This window comes from Ambystoma mexicanum, chromosome 5q, assembly GCF_040938575.1.
Source record: "Ambystoma mexicanum isolate Mex_15411 chromosome 5q, UKY_AmexF1_1, whole genome shotgun sequence".
NCBI lineage: Eukaryota > Metazoa > Chordata > Amphibia > Caudata > Ambystomatidae > Ambystoma > Ambystoma mexicanum.
Genome location: NC_090933.1, coordinates 245,938,194 through 245,965,601, shown reverse-complemented (window position 1 = coordinate 245,965,601; position 27,408 = coordinate 245,938,194). Strand labels below are relative to the sequence as shown.

The 27,408-nt window shown below is 44.0% G+C and overlaps 1 protein-coding gene across 15 annotated transcripts in view; it reads left to right on the top strand.

The window, feature by feature from the left end:
- Positions 1-27,408, top strand: part of PTPRM (protein tyrosine phosphatase receptor type M) — a 2,094,608-nt gene that overhangs the window by 568,185 nt on the left and 1,499,015 nt on the right. For all 15 annotated transcript variants that reach the window (XM_069620757.1, XM_069620755.1, XM_069620756.1 and 12 more), the window contains exon 3: positions 6,680-6,951. In XM_069620757.1, coding sequence (XP_069476858.1) covers positions 6,680-6,951 — 272 coding nt within the window. The remainder of the gene's footprint in view (positions 1-6,679; positions 6,952-27,408) is intronic.

Here is a 27,408-nt window from a genome sequence, read left to right as displayed (position 1 = left end):
TGTAAAGAAATTGAATGATGGGAGATCAACCTCAGAAAATGGGCGCACAACAAACACATAGTCACGTGTACTCTGGGTGGACACAGCCTACAGACGCAGTCCGCCAGTCACACTTAGCTGGAATGTGACAGCCACGAGTACCTGAAAGCATCAAAAGCAGGAGGGGGCAACACCTTTCTCCTGCCATGGCCAGCCTAATCAAATATCAAAGGTTCCATGGATCCCCCCTGCCCTTTGTCAGTCTGCTGGTGGTGGTGCATACTGATGAGAGTTAAATGAAGCAGGCCTGCGGGAGGCCTGATCACAGAACTGACAAAAGGGGACAGGAAACCAACACCTCGTAGATATGCAATGTGTCAACTTGAAGCTAGCTCCCACCCCTCTGTATGAAGTGCAGTGAATGTCAAGTCTGGGACAACTGTTTACAGTAGGCAAACCCTGCAGGGGGGCCTTTTAGAGGGAAGAAGTATGTGATTTGATGGACACAGAAAGTATGTTCTCTCACACAAACTTCAAGAGTGACCAGCATCTTTGATCAGGAGCCACAGAGAGCTCAACTAACCAGAGAGACACTTTGATCCACAATAGACAGGAAGATGAGTGGGACTTAGTAGTACATGTTGACACCCCTTACCTTTCCTGTTGCAAAGCACTCTGGTTATGACCTCAAGCATAACAGAAGATTGTTGGTGAGGACCCAGGATTAGTTCATTAAGGTAGTCTTAGCCTGCACCAATTACTTGGGCCCATTTGGCTTTAAAAGAGGGTTGAGCCTCTCTTTTGGCAGATCCTCCGACAACTTCGAAAGGAGTAAAAAGAAGGTCTCATTTGAACCCTGGCTGGAGGTACAGTCAGCCTTACAGCTTCCGTCAGTGAAGGAAGTCCAGAATTTCCAAGATGGAAACAATATCCCTTCCCTAAACATCTCCCAGGGAACATAGGGATATACTGACCTCAGAGGAACCACCCAGCAGCTCCAGAACTGGTACCCAGCCAGCAACAGCATGCCCTGCGAGCTTCTGACAGCAAGCTTCCCAGGTGGGAAGTGCCAGAGAGTCTCTGACCAAAGGACAAGGCTGTTGCTTATAAACACACTCCTTAGCTTTGGGCCAGCATCAAGGGCTATCAAGCATCAAGATCATCTGAAGCACCAGGTACATTGTGGTTCTGTCCCCCTGGTCCTTCTCCGAATGCCCATAGTGACATGTATGACCCCTTGCTCCCTTGGTGCTGAAACCAAATAACCATGAACAGTTAATACTGATTGCTTTACCGACTATCCTCCTTTTAGTATGCAGAGTGCATCTCTTTTCTTCATGAAACTGTCTGTCCTCTCTGTTACTTTACACAGTAGGTTGTATTTTGTAGTGTGCTAGAACTGTCTGTTGTAATAATAATAAAGTAGATATTTGTATGCAACCTTGATGGACAGTGCCTTTTATCATTGGGTAATAAATGTATTACCGATGTGTTGCAACTGACCAATGATCCACGACCTTGCAGAGATAAGCCTGTCATTTCATCCACGTTACCAAAGTCAGACAAGGAGGTTTATAATTGACTTGTGTTTCCAATCTGTTTGGATCCCTACTGGTGTACTAGAGGTGTGGGGCTGAAGGTTTAGAAACCAATATGCATCCCTGCACCACTGGTGGCCCGAAAGTTGATTAGTCACACCGGGATATAGTGCTGAGCTCCCTCAGGGATCTAGTGCCCCACTGACTCTGTAAAAAACCCAGCCCTTTCAACTGTTTCAGGCTTTCCAGCTTCTAAAACCTCTCAGCTCCCATTTGACCAAAAGCTTGGTTAGGTATAACAGCATCCTCAGATCACTCAGTTCCTTCTGCTCAGCCTGCGGGAATGGTTCTGCCCAGCCTTCTCTTTGTCTTTGCTTCTCCAGGTCCTGACTGGTGTCCTCACCACTGAGATAGTTTATAGTTCTTGCTTGCCTGCTGCCTTTGATGCTGCTATTGCATATTTGGAGTAAAAAGCTTTATAAATTTAATAAATACAAATACAAACATTTCCCTCCTTTCCTGAATTGTCTTAGGCCCTACATAGGTCCCTCTTTCACTCTACCAATCTCATCTGGTCCATATCGTCTGATTATATATTTACTTCTGCAGAGCCTCCATCTGTAGACTATGCTGGCTAGAGATGATGGGAGCTGTAGTCCAAAATGTCTGGCAAGCCAATGGTTGGAGACCTCTGTGCTTGACAATGCCTTAAAGGTGTTAATATGGCCTCTGGAGAGTTCAGACCCAGTTGTTGTGTCTTTACTGGTAGGGGCTAAGGATATACCTCTTGCTTAGAGCTGGAGATGTCCCCTACCAGCCAAAAACTGCCTTCATTACAGGCACGGTTCGTAATAGTTATTCTGGCAGACCAAGCAGTAACAGCAGTTCCGTTTGTCGTTATTCTGATGGATTTACCGCTGGAATACTGGCAAACTTGGAATGAGGCCCTGTGCTCCTTCAGCCGGTCTTGAGTAACGGCATAAGGGGGTGTCAGCATTGAACATGCTTTTGATCTTCTGACAACAATAAATGTTCATTTGGATCAAAAATCATTGTCAACACACAGGTATTTGAGGTAACACTCCACTAGAATCCAGGACGTGTTGAGATTAGAGCTGTACAAATTTAAAAAAGAAAAAACAAACCAGCATTCTCGGTCTATGCCCCCAGGCTGTCAAGCCTCTTACCGGTTGCATTTGACTTGCACCCACCCTTATGCAATGCTGAATGGAGCTCAAGACCCTACTTTTCAAGGAGCAACTTCTTCATGCAACATAGACACCCCCAATACCACCCTCCATCGACCCCTATCTCTCTCTGAACACCTGCTCCTGTTGCTTAATTGTAATGCATTACTGCACTGCAGTAACTTGTGCCGCTCTTACCTGTATTCCTAGTGACACATTGTTGTAAACAAAACCACTGCTTTTCGAAGCTAGGTCCTCACTCAATAAATACCCAAAATAAACTCTAAATAATAAATAATCAACAACCTACAATCAAAACTGCTCTATCGGAATTGGGTGTCAAATACAAAATAGGTGCACTCGAATTTTCGTAACTTGACACATCATTTTAAATATAACTTTAATTTTGAGACTTGCTGCCTATTTTTACAGTAGTTGTGTAACTGGGGACTGTGAAAGAATCAATTATTGAATTTATTTAGTGGGAGCTACTGTGTTATATTCACAAAGTTGTTGAGTCGCTGATAGTTGATGAAATGTACTAGTCTGGAACCGGAGGTTCTCCCTGGTTATGGTCGTCAAGGAAACAACCACCTCGTTAATATGATTTAAAGTTTGGTGTGCGAACACCTTATGTAGTCGTCACTCCAATGCAACATGTAAATGCTTTAGGAAAGGCACGATTTGAGAGAGGCATTATATTTGTTACTTTCCAAATCCTGCAGAAGAGCCAAACCATGTAGAAAAATGAGAATTCCTCTTGTGCTGGATGATTTTGTGAAATGATTGACCGGGAGAGAAATGGACTATGGTGCCTTAGTCGTATCTATTTGGACAAATATCTAGGTGGGTCACGGATGGTCCACGTTTATGTTGAATGTCAGTCATGTGTCTTCCATAGGTCATCAACATCCCATGGTGGTGCAGATTCCAAACTAATCAATTAAAAAAAAAAAATTTAAATATCGATTCTTCTAGAGGCTAATAGGTGATCCCGCTATGATTTACCTCCAACTTCATCATGAGGTTGCTTCTAAAGTTGTAGGTTCCTTTTCCAAGTCCATTAAAAATATACACACAGTTTTCTGTCCCGGTTGTGGCAGAGGATAACCAGGCTTATGCTTAATTTCTCTTGCTTTCCACTACCTAAACTCAAAGTACACATGGTGAAAGAAGTGGGCATCCCCAGCCCTTATTTTTTCTGGTGTTGTTTTTAGTGCCTCTGCAGAGAAGCCGTTGGAAGGAGAAGAGCTCTGTATGGGACTCCATGTGTTATGCCTATACTGCATTGAGAGTATGAGAGACGATATGCACTCAGTCATACCGAATGTACCCTCACACTGAAACTGTGGATGCCGTATGAAAGGTTGTCAGCACGCACCATTGGACATCATGGAGCGCTGAGTGAAATCTGACTTAGGTGTAGTGATGTCATAAAGAAGCTATACGAAGACATATTGAAACAATATGAAAATACTGAAGAGTGAAGATGTAACTGAAGTGATAAGAGAAAATGTACGAAAAGATAAAGTAATCATGAAGGCAAAAATAGACATAGTAACTTGCTGACCAATAAGTGTAAATGCGCAGTAACGCAAGGTAGATGAGATATAAAGAAGCCTGCTATAGAGGAATATATAATGTGTCAAGGACGGCCATAGTTGGAAAATAGACATCGGCTCGTGTTAAGATAAAATTCAGCTACCTCAGAAACACATCAGGGTTGCAGAGTCAGGAGACACTGGGAGAACAGCTATGTGTGCAAAACAAAGAGGAGTCTATGTTAGCTTTGGATCAACGGTGCTAAGGAATAGCTGCAAAGCACCAAGGGAGGTAGACGGATAAGCCATGAATAAGACATATTTCTCTTAGAATAAAGAAGAATAAAACATCTGCAAGAGCCAAGTATTGGACAATTAAAAGTGTATAAAGTCTACACTAGGTAGAGTGAGCAAGACTCTAGAGGCCAAGAAGAGCAATAACACTCAGTACAATTAAATCAAATAGCAGTAAATAAGAGGCAGAAATTGACAAATTTGTGATCTCTTCACACGTGACTCAGAAGTCGAAAACATGGGCTACTCCTTAAACCTCGGATGAAGATCATGATGTGCGTAGTTGCCTCAGAACAGAGAGCATACTACAAGGTCAACTACAGACGGGAAACATTGGCTTATCGCTCGACAGATGAGAGATAATGGACTAATTGGGAAAGTGGGGAGTAATCTGACATGATTCAAGCAGTTGGGTTTTGTTTATCTTACGTGCTGGTAGCCAAGCCAAAAGTCCAAGGTTGGGTGAGAATGCCAACCAATCAGTGGGTATATGGGGCAACATGCTATACAATGTTGCCATTTTATTAGTTATCATCAGTATTATATACGTATTTAGATGTAGTTTGAGGAGTACCTCACAGATAAGAGACAGCCAATAGTGTACTAACCCATATACATTCTATAAGTAGACATGTTCCCCTAACCAATCCCACCAGCTAAAATGTTTTATGGTTGGCCATGTAGGATGGATCATAGATGACGCATATTGCTGTATAAGACCTCCGTGTAATCAAGTTTGTGCGCGAGTGTGCAAGCATCTGTCCGATGTCTGCCAGTTTACCCTGCTTTACTAAATTGAGCCTAAAGTCGTACTTTGCCATTTTCTTTGAATATGTTCTGTTATTTGGTCAGAGATCTGTGTTAGTAATTACATCTAGCACGAGAGACACTTCAACGTGCTAGAGCACACCTCTGATTTCACCATCTTGCCAAGTCGTAGCTTAATTAAGGTGAGTGTGATTAGGTTGGTGCACATTGCTCCAGCAATGCCTTTGGTTCAAAGTTGCTGAAACGCTGCAAACGACCACAGTTATAAATATTTCGGACGACTCCCTGGAAGGTGCACAGTTTCAAATAGAAGCAGCTGATCAGAACTTCCATTTCTCTTTCTCTTCCTCTTTCAGTCATGAGCACCTGCTGTTGGCCAGGTTTGCAAGCTTTACTTTGTTTGGTAAAGTGTGTGTCGCATGCTGGGCACTTGCTCCTCTTCACATGTCAGCATTTTTTTTTTTGCCCACACAAGCTACCGACCACCCGATACGCTCTCTCAACTCCTCTGTCCCCGGCATACGCCAACTAGTACTCGCCCAAATACCTGGATGTAACTTACCTTCCTATCGGGCCTGTTTATCTCTGTTGCTACAATGGACTTATAAAAAAGCCACCTTTTCTATGTACGTGGCTACTGTCTTTGTCGTTTTTTGGGGGGAATGTGGTGCACGCTATCCACGCGAAGCCAAATACCCTTCAAAAAGACATTAACACCCTAGTTCACATGCCGAGGGTGCTAACAGTAGTATACCTTGAAAGGTGGATTTAGCAGCCGATAACTCCGGTGAAGACCCGAGGGAACCTTTCCCGGCCGACCGACTGGTAAAGCCCCTCTCCTCTGTGTTCCCAGCTTGTCGGTTCCCGAAATGGACAGAAAAGAAGGTAAGTGGGGGTGGGAGGGCAGGCTTAGGGAATTCTGTGGATGGGGGTGGGAGGAGGCAAAGATTTACCTCATTCCCTGGCGAGGGGAGATGGCTTGCCGCCTGCCCTGAGGAGGCACAAGGCGCGGCATCACCGTATGCTAACGCCCGCGTTATGCGCCTCCCCATAGGCTGCGAGGTGCGCCTTGAAACACTTGTGTATAGGTGCATTATAAATACCTCATCATATCATATCATGGCGCCACTCTTCTGAGGGTGTTTAAAGTAAATCCTGGTAGTTGCCAAGCTAACTATGTGCTGCATGGCTATAACCAGGTGCTAAATAGCTCGTAGTTCCTGACAATTTTGATCCCTCCATTATAGTTACTTCACTTATCTTTCTTATTTTTACTTTCTATGTATTGTTTTATATTGTGAAAGGTGTGTTTTAAATCAGAGCACAATAGATAAATGTGAATAAAGCCTGCTCTTTTTCTTTACCTTTCCAGGGTCTTTCATGCTGGTGAACACTTCTGGCAGATCAGCGGGGCAGAAGGCCCATCTCTTATTACCCAAACTGAAAGAAAACGACACGCACTGCATTGACTTCCATTACTTTGTTTCGAGCAAGAGCGGGTCCAACCCCGGCCTGTTGAATGTCTACGTGAAGGTCAACAATGGTCCGATGGGCAGCCCGGTGTGGAACATGTCTGGTGGCGCCACTGGCACGTGGAACAGAGCAGAGCTAGCCATTAACATATTCTGGCCCCATTTCTACCAGGTAGGATTCATTATTTGTCCTCACTAGACGCAGTAGTGTTAAGAATTGTGGCTTTCCATAATGCTGGAGCACGGATTTATGTATTTCAAGTGCCATACAAAATAATTTTCTAAAGAGATTACATCATACCTTTTCTTGTATGGGACCTAGAATTGTAAAACATCTCCTCTCTGATGCCAGTGCTGTATTTCTGGCCTAGAGCAATGGATTCTGATTGGGGATTTCATTTTGTTTTCCTGCCTTATAAGATATTCTACCTTCCTAGTCGTTTGTTTGTTCGTCTACCGTGGGATGGAAGTATAGCCCAGTAACAACGTTTTTGTCTTGGACGCAAGACACTGGAGTGTAACGCAGGTTGCAATCCTGATCCCCCGCTTAGAAACCACTTTCTGGTATTAAGCGCGTTATAAAAGAACAATTATAATTATAGAATTCAACCTACACCGCTAAGGTGGTCTCTTGGTCTGGGAGATAGAGGACTGAGGCAATAAACGCGATTTTAGAGGTAGACGAGGTTAGATTGGATAGTGTTGTGGGAGAAGTGATACTGAATGTTTCTTACAGATGGAGAGTGTGCTACAACTGGGCAGCCAAAATTGTATTTTTATTTATTTATTTATTTGTATAGCGCCGACCGCCCGCAGGCATCGGGGCGCTCAAATAGAGACAAGGACAAGACTCAGAGAGAGCCTAGAAGGTGAAACAGGACAGATACGAAGATACTGGATACTGGAGACCTAATTAAGTGGTTCTAGGTCTAGAGTTACCTAAATAGCTCAGTTTTAAGCTTTTTACGGAAAGCCGTAAGGTTTGGCTCCAATCAGATGTGCTTCGGCAGTTTATTCCAATTGGCTGCCGCTCGGTTGGGGAAAGCTCTACCCAAGCCGAGTTCCTTCTTATATTTCTGGGGAGTCATAAGTCTGTTTGCTTCAGATCTTAATGTCCTAGAGGGATGGTAGAAGGAAAGTTTGGATTTCAGATAAGCCAGAGCCTTACCATATAAGCACTTGTGGGCTAGACACATTGACTTGAATTCAATACGATCCTCTATTCTCAGCCAGTGAAGCTGTCTAGCTTCACTAATGTGTTCACTTCTTGCTTTCTTTTTTACCATTCTAATCGCATTATTTTTGACCAGCTGGTAGCTCTTGCTATTGTTGCGCTGTTCTTCTCGCTCAGTAGGGGTCTGATTGCTTTAAGAAGCCTGATGTAATAGTTGCAATTTTTGCTAACGTACATAGCCTGTGCATCTGAGTTTAGGGAGGCTTCCAGTGTCATGCCTAATGTTTTGACTTTGTCTGCCACTGGAATTTGGGTTTCTTTAATTTGGAAGGCCTTATAATCATCAGAGAGTTTGGCACTGGCCTGAGTAGAGCCGAAAACCATTAATTTGGTCTTATTGGCCAATTATAGTCCATCCAATCTTCAATGTTTTCGAATAGTGTGTTTAATGTCATACTGTCTTTAGTATGATCCCCACTCAGTTCTAAAACCAGCTGAGTATCGTCAGCATAGTTGGTAAAGTAAACCTGGAGTTTTTGTAGTAGCTCACATAAGAAGCGAATGGGTAATAGGTTAAAGAGCAAAGGGGACAGACTAGCTCCCTGTGGTACCCCACAGAAGATGTTAAACTCGGATGAGAATTTGTCGTCCCAATGTACTCTGGATATTCTGTTTTCCAGGAATGATGACAACCAACGTATGGACTCTTTCGAACAGTTTGCAATTTTCTCGAGTGCATTCTGTAGGAGCTGGTGGTCTAGCAGGTCGAATGCAGCACTTAGATCTAACAAGACCAATAGGCCGGCCTTTCCCTTGTCCATAATTTCCAGCATTCTGGACTGTAAGTCCAGCATGGCGGTCTCGGTGTTGTGAGCCGCTCTAAAGCCAGATTGTTGGGGGTGTAAGATCTCGTGGCATTCCACATACTCCTGAAGTTGGGCTGTTGCTATTTTATCCAGTATTTTGAGAGTAAAATTACAATTAGTAATAGGTCTTAGATTGTTGGGGTCTCGAGGGTCCCACGTAGGTTTTTTTACTAATGGTGTTATGGTGACCTTTTTTATGTTACTAGGCACTGCTTGGTCCCGAAAGGAAGTGTTAACAATTTTAGTGAAAAGAGGAGCAAAGATTTCAGGATGTTGTAGGATAATCTTAGGAGGGAAGATGTTTTCGGCGCATGAGGATGATTTCATGGAAGCTAGGGTTTTTAACATGACTTCTGGATAGATTGGTTGGAATTGAAACTTCTCCTTTCCAATTGTCGATGATTGTTCAACAGGGAGGCTACAAATATAGAAAGCACCACTCACCGCTCGTCCATTCGGATGTAAAGGTGGTGCTTTACAGTTGTATATCTGCATTGGTCTGCCCCAGGCCAGATAAGATGATCTAATGATATTTTAGATTTTTTCTAAATATCTTAAAAAAAAGGTCTTACTCTTGGAAGTGCAGCCTTTCCGCTCAATGCCTCAGTGCTAAGATGCCAGCATGAGCTCCTAATACTTTGGTGTCATGCCAGGGTGCAGACATTCTCACAAAATCAAAGTAACTGGCTACAATAAGTGTGGCATCCTAAAGAGAAACATGGATAAATCAAATTCAGTGTTGCTTTTTAAAGTTGGCACACATTGGCATAGAGAAATGTGGTAAAATGCAGAAGATGTGCTTAATGACTTCCTGCCATCAAGTTCTCCAACGGGGATTATGTTGAGCGCATTTTGCTTCCACTCTCACAGCAAACGAAGTCAAGGGAGGGGATTGCGGATGCAGACCCAGGGACACAACAGAGCAGTTAGGAACGGGTCAAGTCCTAAAAATTAAAATGAGGGGACACATCAACAAACGCAATGGGATGTGACGTTGCCGGAAATTAGCATATCAAGGTGAAATATACACATATCATTAAATTGGCTTTGCATAACCACCCAAATTGCACAGGACTAATGGCATTTGCCTTTCACAAAGTCAGCACCCACACAAAACCAAGACAGGATATTTTCTTCTAATAGTGATTTTGAAAACGTTAAAAGGTGTGCATGTTTTAAACTCCAAGAACCAATAGCAATGTTTTCCCTGGAACTTGCAGTACCGAAATGGGACATTTCACCTTTAGTTGTTTTGTTATTTTTCTTCAGGTTATATAGTGCAGTGGTGGAGTGTCCAGCCTGCAAACCGGACGACTGTGTCTCAAACCCCAAGGTCGGCTTTAATTCATAAATTCAAAGAGGACATTGAATGTTTCTTATTTTAGCTGGGGGGAATTCAGCCTCTGAAAAAAGTGGATGGACTCCTTCCACCCACGTGTACCCTCGACTTCAGCCCTGCATCACATCATGTGTAACTCACGAGAATATCACTTCATCGGCAGCACAGCTGCAACAACAAATGAATCAAAATTTGGTCTGTGCCTTTCCCATTCTAACCAGTTTTCCCTGCACGTGGCCCTCGGTATCCCCTCCTTCCATGTTTTTCCAAGCATACTCTTAATCTGGATTCCTGCTACCTGTATTCATATTATTTTGCCCAATTACTTGGCTGGCGTTGTGCAGTGCACTGTTGCTTCACAGAAGGGTTTGCACTATATAAAACCGACACATGCGTACATGCATTACATTCTTACACACATACTCTGTACACAGGCAGACAAACACTCTGTGCTATTGAGAAATCCGGCCAGGCCATGGATGAGTTTGCCACCAATGCTGGACACTGCGGTGGCGCTCAGAGGTTGAGTGTGCGCTCTACACCCGAGTAATGGGCTTTCGGCAAACAGCAGAAGCCCTCTCACGAGATAAACCCCTTCCCTGCTCAATGCCTCCCTCTGTAAGGGCTGCTTCATTCAGCAAAAGTCTGCTGGACGAATCTTTACCTGATGCATGGTGATGGTGTATGTGCTGCATCTCTCTATTTAGTGCGTGTGCGTGGTGATGTAAATAGCTGATGCACTGTTCCACTACAAACACGCTACACATTGCTGTTGACCTGCGCCATTCATGGGACTATGAAGTAACTTTCCTACCTAGTCCTTACCATATAGCAAGGGAAATTGCTTGAGTTTCCATTGCATAGGAGGCCATCTTGCAAGGGGGCAATGCTGGACCTTTCCTCCGCTGGAACGCATTAGGGCATTTTTTAAAATTAATAAATAATGGAGTGTATGTATGTATGCTTGAGGTCAATGCACTCCAGTAACAGTGCAGCCACTCCAATCTAGTTTAATCGAATGCACAGTCTTCATTTTACTTCTCTGCTTTTCATAAGACTGTGTCTAAACAAGCGACTCATGAGCTAGACCCTCCATGCTACATTCTTCTTAAATTGTCCTTGTATTGATGCCTGTCATTGTTTTTCCCACTTATCGACAATCCTAACCTTAAATATAACTAAGTTGAATGTTGTAACCATTTCACATGAAGTGGCAAAGATTTGAAATATTCTTTTTTTTAATTATGCATAAACTCAACGTATAAAATAAAGTTTCTGAAATGTGTACAAAGATCAGTTCATTGTGCATAGTAAATACTTAGGGGCTTATTTTCTAAGTCCATCTTGGTGCACAATGAGGAACGCATCTGTGTGAACTTGTGGGCACTTTCATGCACTCAGTCCCTGTGACGGATTTCCATCTGACTTTTTTTTTTTTATTAATAAATAGAAAGATGCAGGTAATTCAGTTTCTGATTAGCAGACCCCCCTTTCATAAAGCTCCATGCCAAAAGCATAGTGCATTCATGAACATTTGCTGCACTAGTCTCTTGACAACTGCAGAACCTACCCTTCAGTAGCACATAGCAGGATCAAAGGTCACTGCAGCCAGAGGTGACATTTTAACTTCTCCACCTCTGATTCCAATGTAACAATATTTGTCTTATCAGCCATTGAGCTCACCAGGCTTCATTCCCCCTTCCCGCATACATTTTGGGCTATGTTGACTCGACCTGGCTGACCTACAGAGACGTGGCCAGACAGCACAGGATACAGATCTTAAACAGCGCCTGGGCTTTGCTGTTAGCAAAGGCCTGGCAATTACTAATGTAAATAATTTCACTGTTAGCACCTGCATCCATATTCAAACGTGTTTAGGCAATTGAAATCGTGATGTGGGGTTAGTACTTGCATGTCAGGTGAGTGATTGGAAGGGGAGGGATGGGACAGGAGACAGCTCGTTCTCACAGCAGTCCTTAAGTGGGTGCTTTCAGACATAAAGAAGAGAGTTAACTGCTTGTAACATTGAAGCTGCACTAGAATCAGAATGCGTAAAGAAGTTAGATGCCCCCACACAAGTATGCTTGCCCCTCCCCCACCGTCTCAACATTTGATGGGGTAGCTCCCCCTCTTACCCCCACCCCCTGGTATGCCCCCTGTTGTGCCTGTTGTCACAGTCCCATCTATGTAGTTTGGATTGTTTTAACTACTAAATGCAAACAATGCACAGAAATCCTGGAGGATCCAGGTTTAAGTGCATTGTTTGCACTACCTAGTGCAAACAAATTTAAATGCCACCTGCCATGTATGTGCATGGGGGAGGCATAACATGGAATCTTATGGAATCCGCTAGCTTTTATCAAGTGCAAGAAGCTGATAGATTCCATAGGAATACATTCCATTTCTGCCAGAGCATCAGATTTGTATGACGGAACAGATGGGGGTAGCAGATTCGCAAATTAGAATTTGAGCCCACATTCCGTCTTGAAAATCCAATTTTATGCATGCTTTTTATGGATACATGTTACAGACCAGTTTAATTAAAATGATCTCCTTTGTGTGAATACAAAGAATAAATCCTAAATGCACTCAATTTTTTATTCCTAGTGTGGTAGGTCAGAAGACGGACACAGACTCTGGTTAGACATTTCATTGGGTATTTATTAAATAATATTAATAAAGCCTTTTTATGCCTATTCTACAGGGCGTCCCTACCTAACAAAACTAGCTAATGTGCTCATAAGTCATCAGTCAAAGTCCATAAATGAAAACAGTCCACTGTCCAACTGCAGCCTATCTGAACCTACCACTATATTTACTAACTAAAAACATTGGGAATGTCTCCCTTTGCCTGCAATTTTTTGGCTTACGGTTTAGCCGCTTTTCAATAATCTTCGTGTAATCGTTAGTAATCACTTTTATCAGTTTGTACAGTTCGTTCCTTATTGTTTTAGTGTGCTGTTTCTTATCTTGTTTTCATCTATTACAGGGGATCCTTCACTCTACCTCTGAGGACTTTATTCAACAATGACCTTTACCTTCTTGGCTATTTCTTAGTTTCCTAAATAGTTCATACATTTTGATTTCCTGTTTCTCTTCTCCTGAATATCTTTTCACAAAGTCCAGATCACTCTCAGTCTTCGTCTTTATGACTTGCCCTGTTATTTTTCTTGGGTTTTGGTAGAAATCACTACTCTATTGGATCCTTTCCAAAATATATGTTCTCCTCTTCTCTTTGTACTGCCTGTACAATGCTTCCTTCTAAACTGAGATGAGTATGAGTGTTCCAACAATGACTCTCATTCCCCTTGGGTAGGTTTTCTCTCGCTTGACTGTGAGGACTATGAGTATTCCAGTAATGATTCACATTCACTCTTGTTACGTTTTCTCTCTCTAGACTGTGATGATTATGAGCATACAAGTAATGATTTGTATACCCTTTTCTGGGTCTCCTCTTATCCCTGTTACCTTTATTGCTTGGGGAATGGTTTCGGTATCGTTATTACGACCTTTGGTCCACCATGCACTCTCTGTGGCCGTTCTACCACTCTCGACTTCCTTCTCCTTCTTTGCCTCAGCACACCACCTGTCTGCCTTCAGCTCGTCTGACCTTCTTGCTACAGAAGGTAACACACCTGTCAGCGCTCTACTCCGACTGGAAGATGCTGCACGTCTTGCTTCTGCTGCTCTGTGAAGCCAGTGGGTGTATCTCTTTGAAACTCACAGGCTCTCTGTTTATTTCCCTAGGATCCTCCCCTTGCTAGGCTGACGTAGCCCTAGGACTTCCCCTGCCCAAATAGATGTTCCTTCTTATCTTTCTGTAGTGAACTCTCGTCTCCTCCAGGTGTCCTCTTCCTCATCCCAGTAGGATTGGAAACTATAAGGAGGTTTTTAATTTCATGCTGGCAATAACACATATTGACTTTCTCTTCATACAGAATGTTATCAGGAATCTTAAAAGATGCCATTTTGGCAGGTCCTCTAGGGAGTTCCTTTTGGGAACAGGAGCCATTGTCCCCAAAGGTGGAGTCTCTCCCGCTGAGGTCCCACTTGCATCTACCACTAGGGAGGGTATTGCGGAGTGGGCTCACCTCTCTAGTCTCACTGGGGGTCTCCCGCTTGGGGAAAAGTGACTAATTCCTGCGATTCATCACACTACATAACTTTGAGTACTTCCTAGGCAGCAGAGACAAATGGGTGCCGACTTTACATGTTTGCTACAGGGGCACATTTCTGTTGGTTGTGTACATACCCAATCATTAACCTATGTACCGCAAAAGTGTTGATATTTGAAACAATTTGTTAATACCTTAAAATAGGTGGTTGAATGGTGCATTCTTTTTTATGGTGTCTAAAGGAGCTGTGTTCGTTTTTATAGCATGACTTAGCTTGACACAATATAGTATAACAAGGCATATAAGCCTTGCATATGCACAAATAAATGCAACCTCATGGATGTTTCCGAAGTCAAAGTGGTGGTCCACCATTATTGCTGGTCGACTGGGAAATATGGCAACATTAGCCACCTCCAAACCATTTTACCTTGCACCCCAAGCAACTACACCTTAACACACAACTCCAGCACCAAAACCAAAACACTTTAACACAATGGAACGAACATCACACCGAGATACACGTGTCTACATTAAATTTCCCTACACACCACACTAACACACCTCAGATACACTGACACATACTCACTCTCCTTGAGCACCACTCTGCCAGACACCGCAGTAACCACATAAGACATTTACATTATCGGCTAAGAGCGCACATCAACCACTGCTCCAGACAAATCACAAACTATCTGTGCACAACATGCTACATTTTCATGTCTTCACACATTAACATTGCAGCAAAGCAGCCTTGCCCTGTTCTCGCTAATCCTAAATTAGTCGCCTAACCTGTCCACTTTACCAGTCTTTCTGGTGCCCAGATTGGCTGGTGAGAATCTTTATCCTCATGGCAAACATAGTGCAAAAAACTGCCTTTATTTTTCTCCTAGTGAAAAGGTTTTTAGGTAACATGGACTGGAGAAAAACTCGATTGCTCCAAATATTTGGTCTGTTTTTAGCACAAGTGCAAATGTTAAATAATATGGCCCCGTAAGGAGTGACAGCCTATTTGGTAGCCTGGAATGGCACAACCCCACATCATACATTCCAGAAACCTGCAACAAAGCTATGGAAACATATGTTATGTTAGATTTATTTTTTGTAAAATGAAGCTGCTTTGCCAAGAAAGACTTTGCAGATGGCATACTTATGGAAGAGCCGCCCCTTTGCTGGCTGCTTCCCAAACTTTACAGACTCATGATATAGGAGGCAATACATAAAAGCGACCAGTGGTGGGAAGGAACTGGAAACAGCACAAGAAACTAATGATGTCAGAAACCCAACCAATCACAATCACCTGTACAAAGGTGGCAGCAAAACTGTACTAACGCAGCGTGTCGGCTGCACACCTAGAGGGACCAAGACCAATTAACCACTGGCATTTCAAAGGAGATTTTTTGGGGCTAGAACACAAATCTATATGTAAGCCTGCCTCTCCCCAGTGCTAAATCACTAGCCACTGACTCTCAGTCAAAGCACAAGTCACATTAAAACTGCTCACCATGACCAACCAAAACCCTGGAAGATCTCTCAATACATGCAAGGCGGAATCTATGCCCGCAGCACACAACTCGGAACTGACCGCTCTTCAAATGCCTTGCTTCCCAAGATCTTCTGTGGAGGCGGTTCATTCGGCGCTGACCCTTTGTACCCTAGATGGTCTCTCCAAACAGTCCCTGAAACAAGGTAACCAACCACAAAACAATGCAAGGCTCAGCGCAGTCCAGAAGATACCAGCAGGCCTAACATCAGCGCCATTCAACTGTTTCAATTGAAATCGGCCAGCACACCTTGAGGCGTGGGGGGCAGTGAATACCATAAGAAACGCTGTGTAGTTCTTTTTTTAAGTGGTCATTTAGAGTTTGAGGTGCATGCTGGCTGCCACTGTTTGTTCAGGTGGGTGGAGACCAATAAACCTGTCCTGTGATAATCTCCATCTGATTACCCCGTCCCTCCCTTGCTTATTCCAGATTTTGCCACAGAATGAAGCCACACGATGGGGCTGATGTATGCACACATTCCCTTTGGAAGCACAAATATTACCTTCTTCCTTAGCAACTATTGAGGTTTAAGGGATGGGTGGTTTGATGTTTGTCGTGCATGGTCCTAGTATTGCTGGAGCAGCATTGGTTCTGTTTTTTTGTTCATCATTGCATTTCTTTCTTGTACTCTTCTTTTGGCTTTTCTCTTCTCTGTTAATTCATGTAATCGTATCACTTAATGTACCATCTAATTTAATTATTTTGAAGCGCTATAGAAGTGAAATAAACCAAACAAACCAATGGCTGTGTGATGTAAACAAGACAAGTACCAGAAGGTAAGTTTACATGTAGTTTAATTCCAGTTATTAAGTAGAGAAAGCACTGGGAAATCCATCCAGCCCAGAACATTAGGTCCAACTGACACCAGCAGAACCCAGCACTCCAAACCTCCACCAACACTCCACATAGAATGTCAGTGACATTACCACACCATCATAACACACATAGTCCATAATCAGGCCCCAGCACAGATTATGACACATCTCCCTCCTTACCACTGACACAACACTAAAACCATAACAGAGACCCAACACAACCGCAATATTGCAAGAAAAGTTATGAACCACCACTAGAACACCACACTTTGATTGCAAATTGCTCACCAAGCACAAAGATAAAGGAACACCCCAATAGTCACACAAAAATACATAGCTCATACCAGCTCAGAAACAATTCCCAACTGAGCCAATCCGCTACGCCACAAAATCTAGCCAAGATCTTAAATGGAAAACACAAGAAAGTAAACCCAAACCACAGGCCCTCCCCAAAGCCTGAACACCCACTCAGCTATAAACCCGCTGAAGAACAACAACAATGGAAGGAACCAAACAATAAATTCTTCCCCTGTGGAGACGCCACACACCACAACCAAACTATCCCAATCGACTTTGAAGCCCCACACAGACATGTGGCCACCATGTCTATGTCCATCTCAAAAACTCCAAACCAAAACTCTGATCCTACCGCCAGACATCACATCACCACACTATCCCCATAACTTACGGAGACAGCACCTCACTGCCGTTTAACCACACCATAGACAGCACCTCACTACCCTTAATACACCATGGACAGCACCTCACTGCCCCTTAACCACACCATAGACAGCACCTCACTGCCCTCAATACACCATAGACAGCAGCACCTCACTGCCCCTTAACCACACCATAGACAGCACCTCACTGCACTTACTACAACATTGATAACACATCACTGCCCCTTAACCACACCATAGACAGCACCTCACTGCCCTTCATACACGATAGACAGCACCTCACTGCCCATACTACACATAGACCGCACCTCACTGCCCCTTAACCTAGACAGCACCTCACTGCCCCTTAACCACACCATAGACAGCACCTCACTGCCCTTACTACACCATAGACAGCACTTCACTGCCCATACTACAACATAGACAGCACCTCACTGCCCCTTTAAAATCACCAGACAGCACCCCACTGCCTATAGAAATCACTGACGGCACCCACACATAACCAGGGGACATACCCCTGTGAACAACGACAAACAAAACACCACAGGACAACATATAAACCTGGCAATAACCAAACTAGTTAAAGTCCATGGCGCCCAAGTCCCTGCGCCGACCCCAACATGTCCATGAAATGCAAAGCAACTAAATGCAAGGCAAGTAAATGCAAGGCAAATGAAAATGACATGGCGCTAAAGTCCCTGCGCCATCCCCACACCCACATGTCCAATTCAACCCATCCTGTAAAGAAAAACATTGTAAAAAAAACATTACAATTGCCCATGGACCCCACACCCCCGAGTCCATACTGAAAACCCAGTAGAATATCCTAAACAGCAGGCCACCAACACAGACACAACAGCAGTATGTACAGCTTGACAGGCCTTAAACTACTAACATTTACCCAGTAACCAGCCCACCATGCATAACCTAACCCCTGAGGCCACAACATGAAACAACAACAGTATTGACGCAGGCTTCCCCGAACACCTACCATACTTAGATCATTGATGGGTCCTTCATAAGGATGCATGAGCCCCACTGATCTGGATCCAGTGCTCGCCACCTTGCCAACCTTCTGGCCAAATCACCACCTCCTTGCAGCCTCCACCTTCTTCCAGCACATGCATGGTAGATGGTCATGAATCCTGTCACGACCCCTGCACTCTCTCATTGTGCCGAAAAATCACAGAGTCCAGAACTGCTTGGTCTATTTGTGGAGCATGCACCCTTAACATGTGCCCCAATCCTATTGTTGTGTCTCTCTGGAACACAACGGCTTCCGCCTCCAGCACCGGTGCTGCTCTCACAATGAACGTCGTGTTCCAAGAGGACGTTGCGTTCCAGCAAGACTCACTGGGATGCCAGCCCTTCACCCTGCAACGTCATCACTATAGACGATGGCACCAACGGAGCAACATACTCTCTCCGGCATCGTCTATGTTGCCGCTCCATTTCTGCTGTACCGCACAGCTCGCGCCTCCGCCTGCAAAAGTCTTCCCAGGAGCAGGCCCGCTCCATGCTGGAGCTACTCCCTGCCCTGCGCACAGGCAGTGTGCAGGAGCCGACACCTCACCAGGTGTCATCACCGTTGGACTGCTCCTCAACACCTCCGGCCCCCTTGTTGGTCCCCTCCGCTCCTCCTGCACCCGCCCGGCTTGCAAGGCAAAAACGGCCACCACCTCTGGCCACCTGGGCACTGGACCTTGAGGATTCTCGACCTGAACCCTAGTTTGAACCTCCAATGCACCGCCCGGCTTGCAGCTTCTCACAACCAGATGGATGTCTCCCTGGAAGGCAGCACTTCTCACCTGCTGCCCCTTCCCAGCAGCAAAGAAAACATCCTCTTCGCCAGTGATGTAAACAAGACAAGTACCAGAAGGTAAGTTTACATGTAGGTTTATTCTCCAGTTATTAAATAGAGAAAGCACTGGGACATCCATCAAGCCCAGCACATTAGGTCCAACTAACACCAGTAGAACCCAGCACCCCAAACCTCCACCAACACTCCACATAGAATGTCAGTGACATCACCACACCATCATAACACACATAGCCCATAATCAGGCCAGCACAGATTATGACACGGTGTCACTTTAAACGTTTTTTTTTTTATCAGCCAAAGACCAATCTCTTTAAAAGGTATTAATTTAGCACAAACATATCTCACCCTGCTTTCAGCTCTTTGGTAAGGGGCAGCGAATATGCTTGTAGATTAATGAAGTTCAAGCTGGGGCTTATGTCATGCACCCACAATGACAAATCCAGGCAAATCACTGCTTGCATTGGGAAACCTCTCAATCTGTGCACACCAGACCGCTGCCTCAGATTGATTTTCCCAGCTGTGGAGGCATGGGGGCCTCCAAATGTTTTGAAAGGGGCCCCCAGCGACCCCCACTCGTGTTCAGCTGGCTTTACACCCCACGCACACACCATTCTGCGACCAAATTAACTTTCCCATAGTGTGGACTCTCTATGTGGACACAGGTAGCAAAAGTGGTCAAGCCTTCCAAGGCAAACTCGCAGTATTTGAAGAAAGGGTTTCCAGGGTGTATTTAAGCTTGTTATCTAGTGTCGCTGTAATTTCCACACCAAAGGGTTGATTTACCCTTGGCTTTGAAGTCCTTCCGTCCAGGCTTGACTTCCTGTTTGCTGAAGGTACACAACATTCCTCGCTGTGGGTTGCGCTGGAGCCCTGCCACGTCTTTGTTTGGAAAGTAAATCGAATGTCGGTCTGTGGTGCGGCTAAGCGGTTCTCGGCCTCTTCGCAGGCCGCCATTATCGTTTGTGGCGCAGTATTGCCACACTGACGGCTGGCTTCCATCGCATTTCAGCGGAGTGTGTGATAGGCACGCGTCTAATTGTTCGTCAGATATTAGTTTGAAGCCGTGTAGACATCACAACAGAAACGTGGGCGCATTACAAGTAATTGCAGGTTAATTACCGTTCATTAGGACTTAAACTAGCATGGATTTGGTAATTAAGATACATTTTAATGATTATTCTAATTGCCACCACTTTAAAGATGCCTGTAAATTACTGCTACACCAGTGGGAAAATGTCAGGCACTTTGCTGTCATCCGAGTTTTATCCAAAAATACCACGTGGCAGGTTTCCCCACAGAAGTGCGATGGGTCTTCCTAAAAAGTTATTTATAAGTAACGGAGCCTGTATTTCAGAAGAGCTTGGGTTTGATTTTGCAATGTCACGTTACAGCCTTAATTGCATAGTCTCTTTTTTTTTTAACCTAATAGTTATTTATAAGCTTGTTTTTGATCGAAAGGCCCTTCATTTGTCCCATTATGGTACATGGTTCCTATCTGTTACACTCTTACCTAGCCCAGCAAAATATGTGTTTACTGGCTGGCACTTGTATACACAGGGTGGGGGGAGACCCCAAGTTCCCTGTGAATTAGATAGCACCTCGTTCTTTAAAAAAGAAGCTAATCTGGCATGAGTCCAGTTAAGGGAATGTTCCTGCACGGGGCGCCACTACCGCCCCACTGGAGACACGTCATGAATCTGAGCGGGCCAGCAATATGAAGGCCTTCGCAGTAGCAATCCAACACCACCCAGCAAGCACGGCTTCATTGTTCATTCTGCTGTGGTATGGATATCCTGCAAATTGTTTTACCTTACTCTGTCGACAATCACATGGCCCATTACAGGGAGATTCCTGGTCGGTTCTCTAAGATTTGGAGAGGTGAAGCTTATAGAATGACATAGTATCAATGCTCTGTCGAGTATACATGTTGACCTATGTGCAGTGTTGCAGTCCTAGTTACAGTTTGGCCAATACATTTGTCAGAGGCCAGCATTATCGAATGGAGATCTGGTTCACCTTCTATACCAAGGATTAAGTGTTGAGAAGACAGCTCGAGCCCTGGGTCTCAACATTAGAGAAGCCCTTTTAAGCCCTGAAGTCAGCAGCTTGAAGCACTGCAATGGGAGGTGTGAGGGGCATAGATTTGCGTCAAGTGCCACTGGCTCGATGACCACTCCATTTAGGGACTCTGGTATTCATCAACTGCGTTAGGTCGCTAAGAGCCACTTGAGCGCTGATCTGAAACCCAGAATCCATGGACCCTGTGCGAGTGGAGCCTGTTCACAAGTTCTTCCAGAAAACAGCTAAATAGATACTCATCTGTTCAGCCGGTAGAGGACATTCTGACAAACATTGTTATATGTGACTTCTTAGTGTAAAAATGTATCCATGCAGGATTGGAACTTGGGGTCCAGGTAGACAAAAAAATCCATCACTCTGCTAAAGGTTTAACAGGTGAACAATTAAGTTGATCAAGAGTGCCTCACACACCAATGCCAAGAACAGCAGATGTCATCAGGCCACCCCGCTCCAGAAACCTAATGTACTCACAAGAGAAGCTCCTTTGAGCAACCTCCATACTAATCTGCATTACATTATATATTCCTTTTTTTATATACAGGAGGAACAATGTTCTTTTGATTGAACGTACAATATAGAATAAATCAGATTTGACGGGAAGCAGTGAGCTTCTTACAATGGGGTGAGTTTGAGGAACATTCTGACCAGGTTGTGGAGGGGAGTGATTTGAACAGTCACCAGGGACAATACATAAGTGGACATACATAGATTAAGGAGACTGAACATTGGACATTTTTAAGTGCATGTAGGCTGTACGGCCAGCTCTGCTTGGGATGTGACCATGATGGGTGAAGTGCTAGAGCGGAGGCAGAGGAAGTGAGGGACAGAGGCATGTTAGAGGTGACAGAAAAAATGTTAGCTAGCAGGCAGATGAGAGGTAGGTTAAGAGGGTAACTTGGATGGGGGGAGGTAGGCTTTTGAACAAATCCATGTGGACTGTTTCTCTGATGTCCGGAGGAAGAGAATCCCATGCAAGTGGAGCAAGAAGAGGGAAAGAGCAGAAGCGAAAGGATGCACTCGGAAGGGCACTTGGAAGGGCGAGGAGCCACAAGGGTAGCAGAGGGGAGATTACGAGAAGGCTTGTAGAGTTGGATAGAGGAGGATAGATACATTGTTGCCTAACAATGGATAGATTTGTGAACCAGGAGAAGACATTTAAATGTGGCCCTGTTTTCCATCACCATCCATCCAGCCCAGTGACGGTACGAGGGAGCATCTGTGAAGTGCAGTAGTTGAACGAGAGTTCGTGTAGCAAGGTTAATGATCTTGTCGAGAGGACAGAAAGCATAGTTGGGGAGGCCAAAGAGGATGCTGGCACAGTAGCCCAGTTTACAGAAATCAAGAGTGGTTAAGAGATGCTTGGTGGTGTTGAAAGGAATCTCCTTTGGATCCTCTCAGCACCCACGCCACTTACAAGAAGGCCTAATTCCCCAGGCATCATTGATTTGCACACATTCAGTGCTAAGTTCCCGCTCCTGTGATCTGTCTTCTGGAATACTATCTATTTCCTCTTGGATGGTTGCTCTTGCTTTTTCCTAGCTCGGGATTATTTTTTTATGTTGTTCCCAAGTAGTGTCTAACATTTTGATTTTCTTTTTTGTTTTGTTGTTTAGTCTGTCCCTCTATCCAATGATTTATGTATCCGCCGCTTTGTCTCTTGCTCTCTTTGACTATACTACTTGTTTATTACATACATTAAAATAAATCTCCTAAACGCGGTTATAAGGAGCACTACAAATTTAAATCAGCACCTTCTGTATTATCAAGAATTATTTCGTTTTGGTTGTAGTGATGAGAATGATAGTAACAAAGAAGAGAACGGGGAGATAGAGAAGTGGGTAGGAAGGACTGCAATGAAGTGCTATGGTGAGTGTTAGGAGATTTAGGGGAGATGGAAAAAGGCAGAGGAGGGCCAAAGGTGGATCAGAATGGGATGGAGTAGAAGAGGAGGAAGGAAAAAAGTAAAAGTTGAAGAATTCAAAGTAAGAGATGTATGAAAGATAAAAGAGGGGTGAAGAGGGAGAGGAATGGAATTTTAAAGGTAAGCAGGGCAAAAACAAAAGCAACTGTGAAGCAGAGGGGAGCACGGAAGAAGGATATATAGATTAGGGCTACAGTAGTTACTGCAGTGAGTAACATACTTTTCCTCACATCCAATGTCTGCCTTGAGAGTGTGGTGAGGCCTACAGTCATGTCAGGCTCAATGCTGTATGCAGTCCCTGTGAACTATCACTTTGTCAGAGGAAGATTCGTGTCCTCAACCAGGTTACTCGTTTTTTGGTCTCTTAATCTCCTGGTGGCTCTCAAAAGTGAAAATAGCCTTTTCTTTACCGATTTACCCCATCTTCTCTTTCCTTCCAGTATTCTTGCCCTGCATTGGCCGGGATCTGAAATGCGCGCTTTTTGTTATCTGCAAATTTCCCCTGACCCCAGCTCACTACTCCATACTCCACTCTCTTCCTCCCTTGGTTAGAAACTGAAAAGCCACTTCTTCCTAACCACCTCCCACCCCCATGATTTGAAGCGATCTTGAATTGGAATTTAGCCTCAAACTTCGAATGCATAAGTCAATAAATAAAATGGTTATTCGTTTTTGTGTTTTTGAATTGTGCCAAACTCACCCTCAAAATGGCTTCAGGGCTCTTGGCAAGGGAAGGTGAGGAGCCAGTGAAAAGAGTTAATAAATAGTGGACAAAAGGTGAGTTTTCAGAAGCTTTCTGAGGACAAGTCGGTTGGAGGTTGAGCATAGGTTAGGCAGGAAGATGGTTCTAAACTCCTGTTAGGGAGCGTGTCTGCTCGATTGCCGTGTATTGCTCCAGTGATAGTGGTGGGTTGAGTGATAAGGGCTGGCAGGAGTCATTGTCCGAGATCTGAATGTCAAAAGGAATAAAGGATTAAATAAAGAACAAGAGAGATGTAAAGGTCGAGGTTAACGAATGGGTAAAGGGGAGAGAGATGAATGACCAGAAGCAGCAAACAGAGAATACAATTTAGAAAACATCTAGGAGAGAAGGAACGAGTAGAGACAAGGGGATGGGAATGGAGGCCATGAGTTTTGTGGTCCCCAAGAAGATGCAGCAAAAGAACATATTGGCCGGACACACCCTTGCTACTCCCCACACACCTCTGCTTACTTCATCCTTTAGTTACTGGAAGCTGTAGGGGTGCACGGTGTGATGCAAATGCTCTTATTTCCAGGAAGCTAATGTGACAGATGAAGATGCATGTTTGTTGCATCCCCATTGAAAGGATGAGTAGAGGCCAGAGTAGGAACTTAGCCTTGTATCTTCCCCAGAGATGGAGATGGAACACAGGCTTACTCCAGCAGCAAAGCCACGACACAGGAGACCAGATAAAACATTTGATTTAAAACGCTTTCTTTTACAGGGCATACTGGAATACAAAACATATTAATTAAATTACATTTTTCTAGGTGGGGCCCGCGAAATAGATGTCTCCCTTCTTGCTTTGGCTCAGTGTTATTTTGTGGCTTGCGAGACAAGGACTAGGAGGCATAGAATATTGCTGGCCAGCACCCGTAAGGTGGGTCCGCTGGTGGCCCATCATCAGGATGAGCTGAGTAAACAGTGGCATGATAATGGTATCTGCCAGGGCCCAGCTGACTCTTCCCACCGCTCTGGTGACTGACTGAGCTAATCCACAGGACGCATCATCTCTGGCCTTGGCCAGAAGTCCCGGCAGCCGCACCCCACTAAACAGTCTTGAGAAGATTACCAAACACTAACTACACTCCTTTATCTTTACAACCTGTCTACATCCTCCATTACATTGACTAAATGTCTCCAGCCACGAAACCACAAAAGCTTAACTACAGAAGCCACACCGATCAGACATCACAGAATAAAAACAATACCCCCAACAAATTAGTGTGTGAAAATAATTATGGGAGGGCATCAATTTCCCTCACGTTGAGGCTTGTCCCATTTTTTTTCTCACCGCGCCTCTCCTTTTTTTCTTTGTCAAGTTCAACCACTCAACTTCTCTGCTTGTTTTGTCAAATTCAACCACACAACTACTCTTGTTAGGTGATTTTAATATCTGGGCCGAGGACATGACATCTAGTGAGGCCAAGGAATTAACAGACATCCTGGAGGTCTTTGAGATGAGATCCTTGGTAACCTCACCCTCTCATAGTCACGGTCACTGCCTTGATGTAGTACTTATACAGAGGGGAAATTATACATTTTCTAGACACTCTTCCAGTGTCATGGACTGACCATGACGCCAAAATGTTTGGGATGTCGGTGCCAAAAAGATGGTATGAAGAGAAAGATAATCGCATGTCCACCCTATATCATAAATCAAAAGATTTACTAAAGATATCAGGAAATTAATTGAAGCTTGCTTTTGCACAGATTGATCCTTCTTTGCCTTGTGATGAATTTTTTAATGAAGGCACCAAAATTATGGATAATCTGTGCAAACAAATGTCCCCTTTTCAATAAGGCAAATCTAGGAAAATGCTTAATTCATGGTTCTCGCAAGAACTTGTCTTAAAAAGGTGTCCACTGAGATCTCTGGAAAATAAATGGAGGAAAAGGCGAACTGATCATAACCTAGAGTTGATTATGATCACACAAAAAAACTATAGAAAGACTATCTTCAAAGCCAAATCAAAATTCCTTATGGACAAGATTGAGAAAGCCATTAACAGACTGTGAGAAGTATACTCTGTCATCTCAAACTTTGTGGAATGTAGTTGTGCTTCAGCAGCTCCAGAAGCCTCTCGAACACAGGCAGATGCCTTTAACGACTATTTTGCAAAGAAAATAGAATTAATTAGAGAAAAGATTATCCAATCTCTATCGGTGGAAACTGAGGAGCAATTGAAAGATACGGAGATTATTAATCTAGACTGCTCATTAACTCAAAAACCGTTTACATTTTCAAAAGTTTCTGAGGACACAGTATATTCATTACTTCCTAATCTGAAACCTACGAGTGATGCTCTATTTGTGATACCATCATTGGTAGCAAAATAACTGGCGTCGGCTATCTCTCCCTTTATTACAGATTTTGTGAACAAATCTCTACATGTATTGTACCCGCAAATCTGAAAAAGGCAGTTGTCACCCCACTGCTGAAGTTAGCGAATTTAGACCCTAAGAACTTGAAAAACTACGGACCAGTGGCAGGATTACCACGGCCTGGAAAAATGCTGGAAAAAATTGTCACGTCACAGCTACAGAAATATGTGGAAAAGGAGAAACTACTAGATCCTTTACAATCAGCTTTTCGACCAGGATTTGTTACAGAGACTGCACTGTTGACAGTCTGGGATGATCTCCTGGAGACGGCAGATCAGGGGGACATATCGCTTTTGATCATGTTGGACGTGTCTGCCACATTTGATACAGTAGACCATAAGATCTTTGAGTCGTCTTGAGGAGGTTGGAAATGTGTCTGTACAAGCCTTGCATTGGTTTAAGTCATTTCTGACTGGAAGAGAACAAAGGGTTAAAGTTGGAGAATTTCTCTCTGAATACCGTACGCAAATGTGTGGTGTCCACAGGTTTCTCACTCTCCCCTCTCATCTTTAATTTGTAAATAAAATCCCTTATGGATATCTTGAGTAAAACATGAAGTTAAATTCCACTCATATGCTGATGATACTCAAGTATTTCTGAGAATAGAGAGAGATCGGAGGAGAGTTTTGAACTAGTTGAGCGCTGTTTAAAGGAGGTTCAAGCATGGGTGAGCGCTAACCAGTTGTTGCTAAATGCTAACATAACAGAGGTAGCATTGTTTGGTTCTAAACATCTCGTGCAACATAACAAACAGTTACCATCACCATGCTTTCTGGGCTCACAATTGGATTTCTCCTCTAAAATAAAAAATCTGGGCTGTATCTGGGAAGATAACATGCAGTGCGGGGCACAGGTTGGTGCGAAAGTACATCCTTTGTTCTACACCCTACGACTGCTGAGACAGACCCTTCCGTTTATAGCAGATATGGATCGGGCGACAGTCGCGGGCATCCTTAACTCTCGAATGGACTATGGGAATACTCTGTTGACAGGAATACCTGCATTCCAACTACAGAGACTGCAGGTAGCACAAAATGTGGCAGTTAGATTAGTGTTTAGGGTGGCAAAATCATCCCCTATTTGTACTCTAAGGCAGTCATTACATTGGCTAGCGGTGAAGGAACGCATAGATTTAAAAATTATGTGCTTT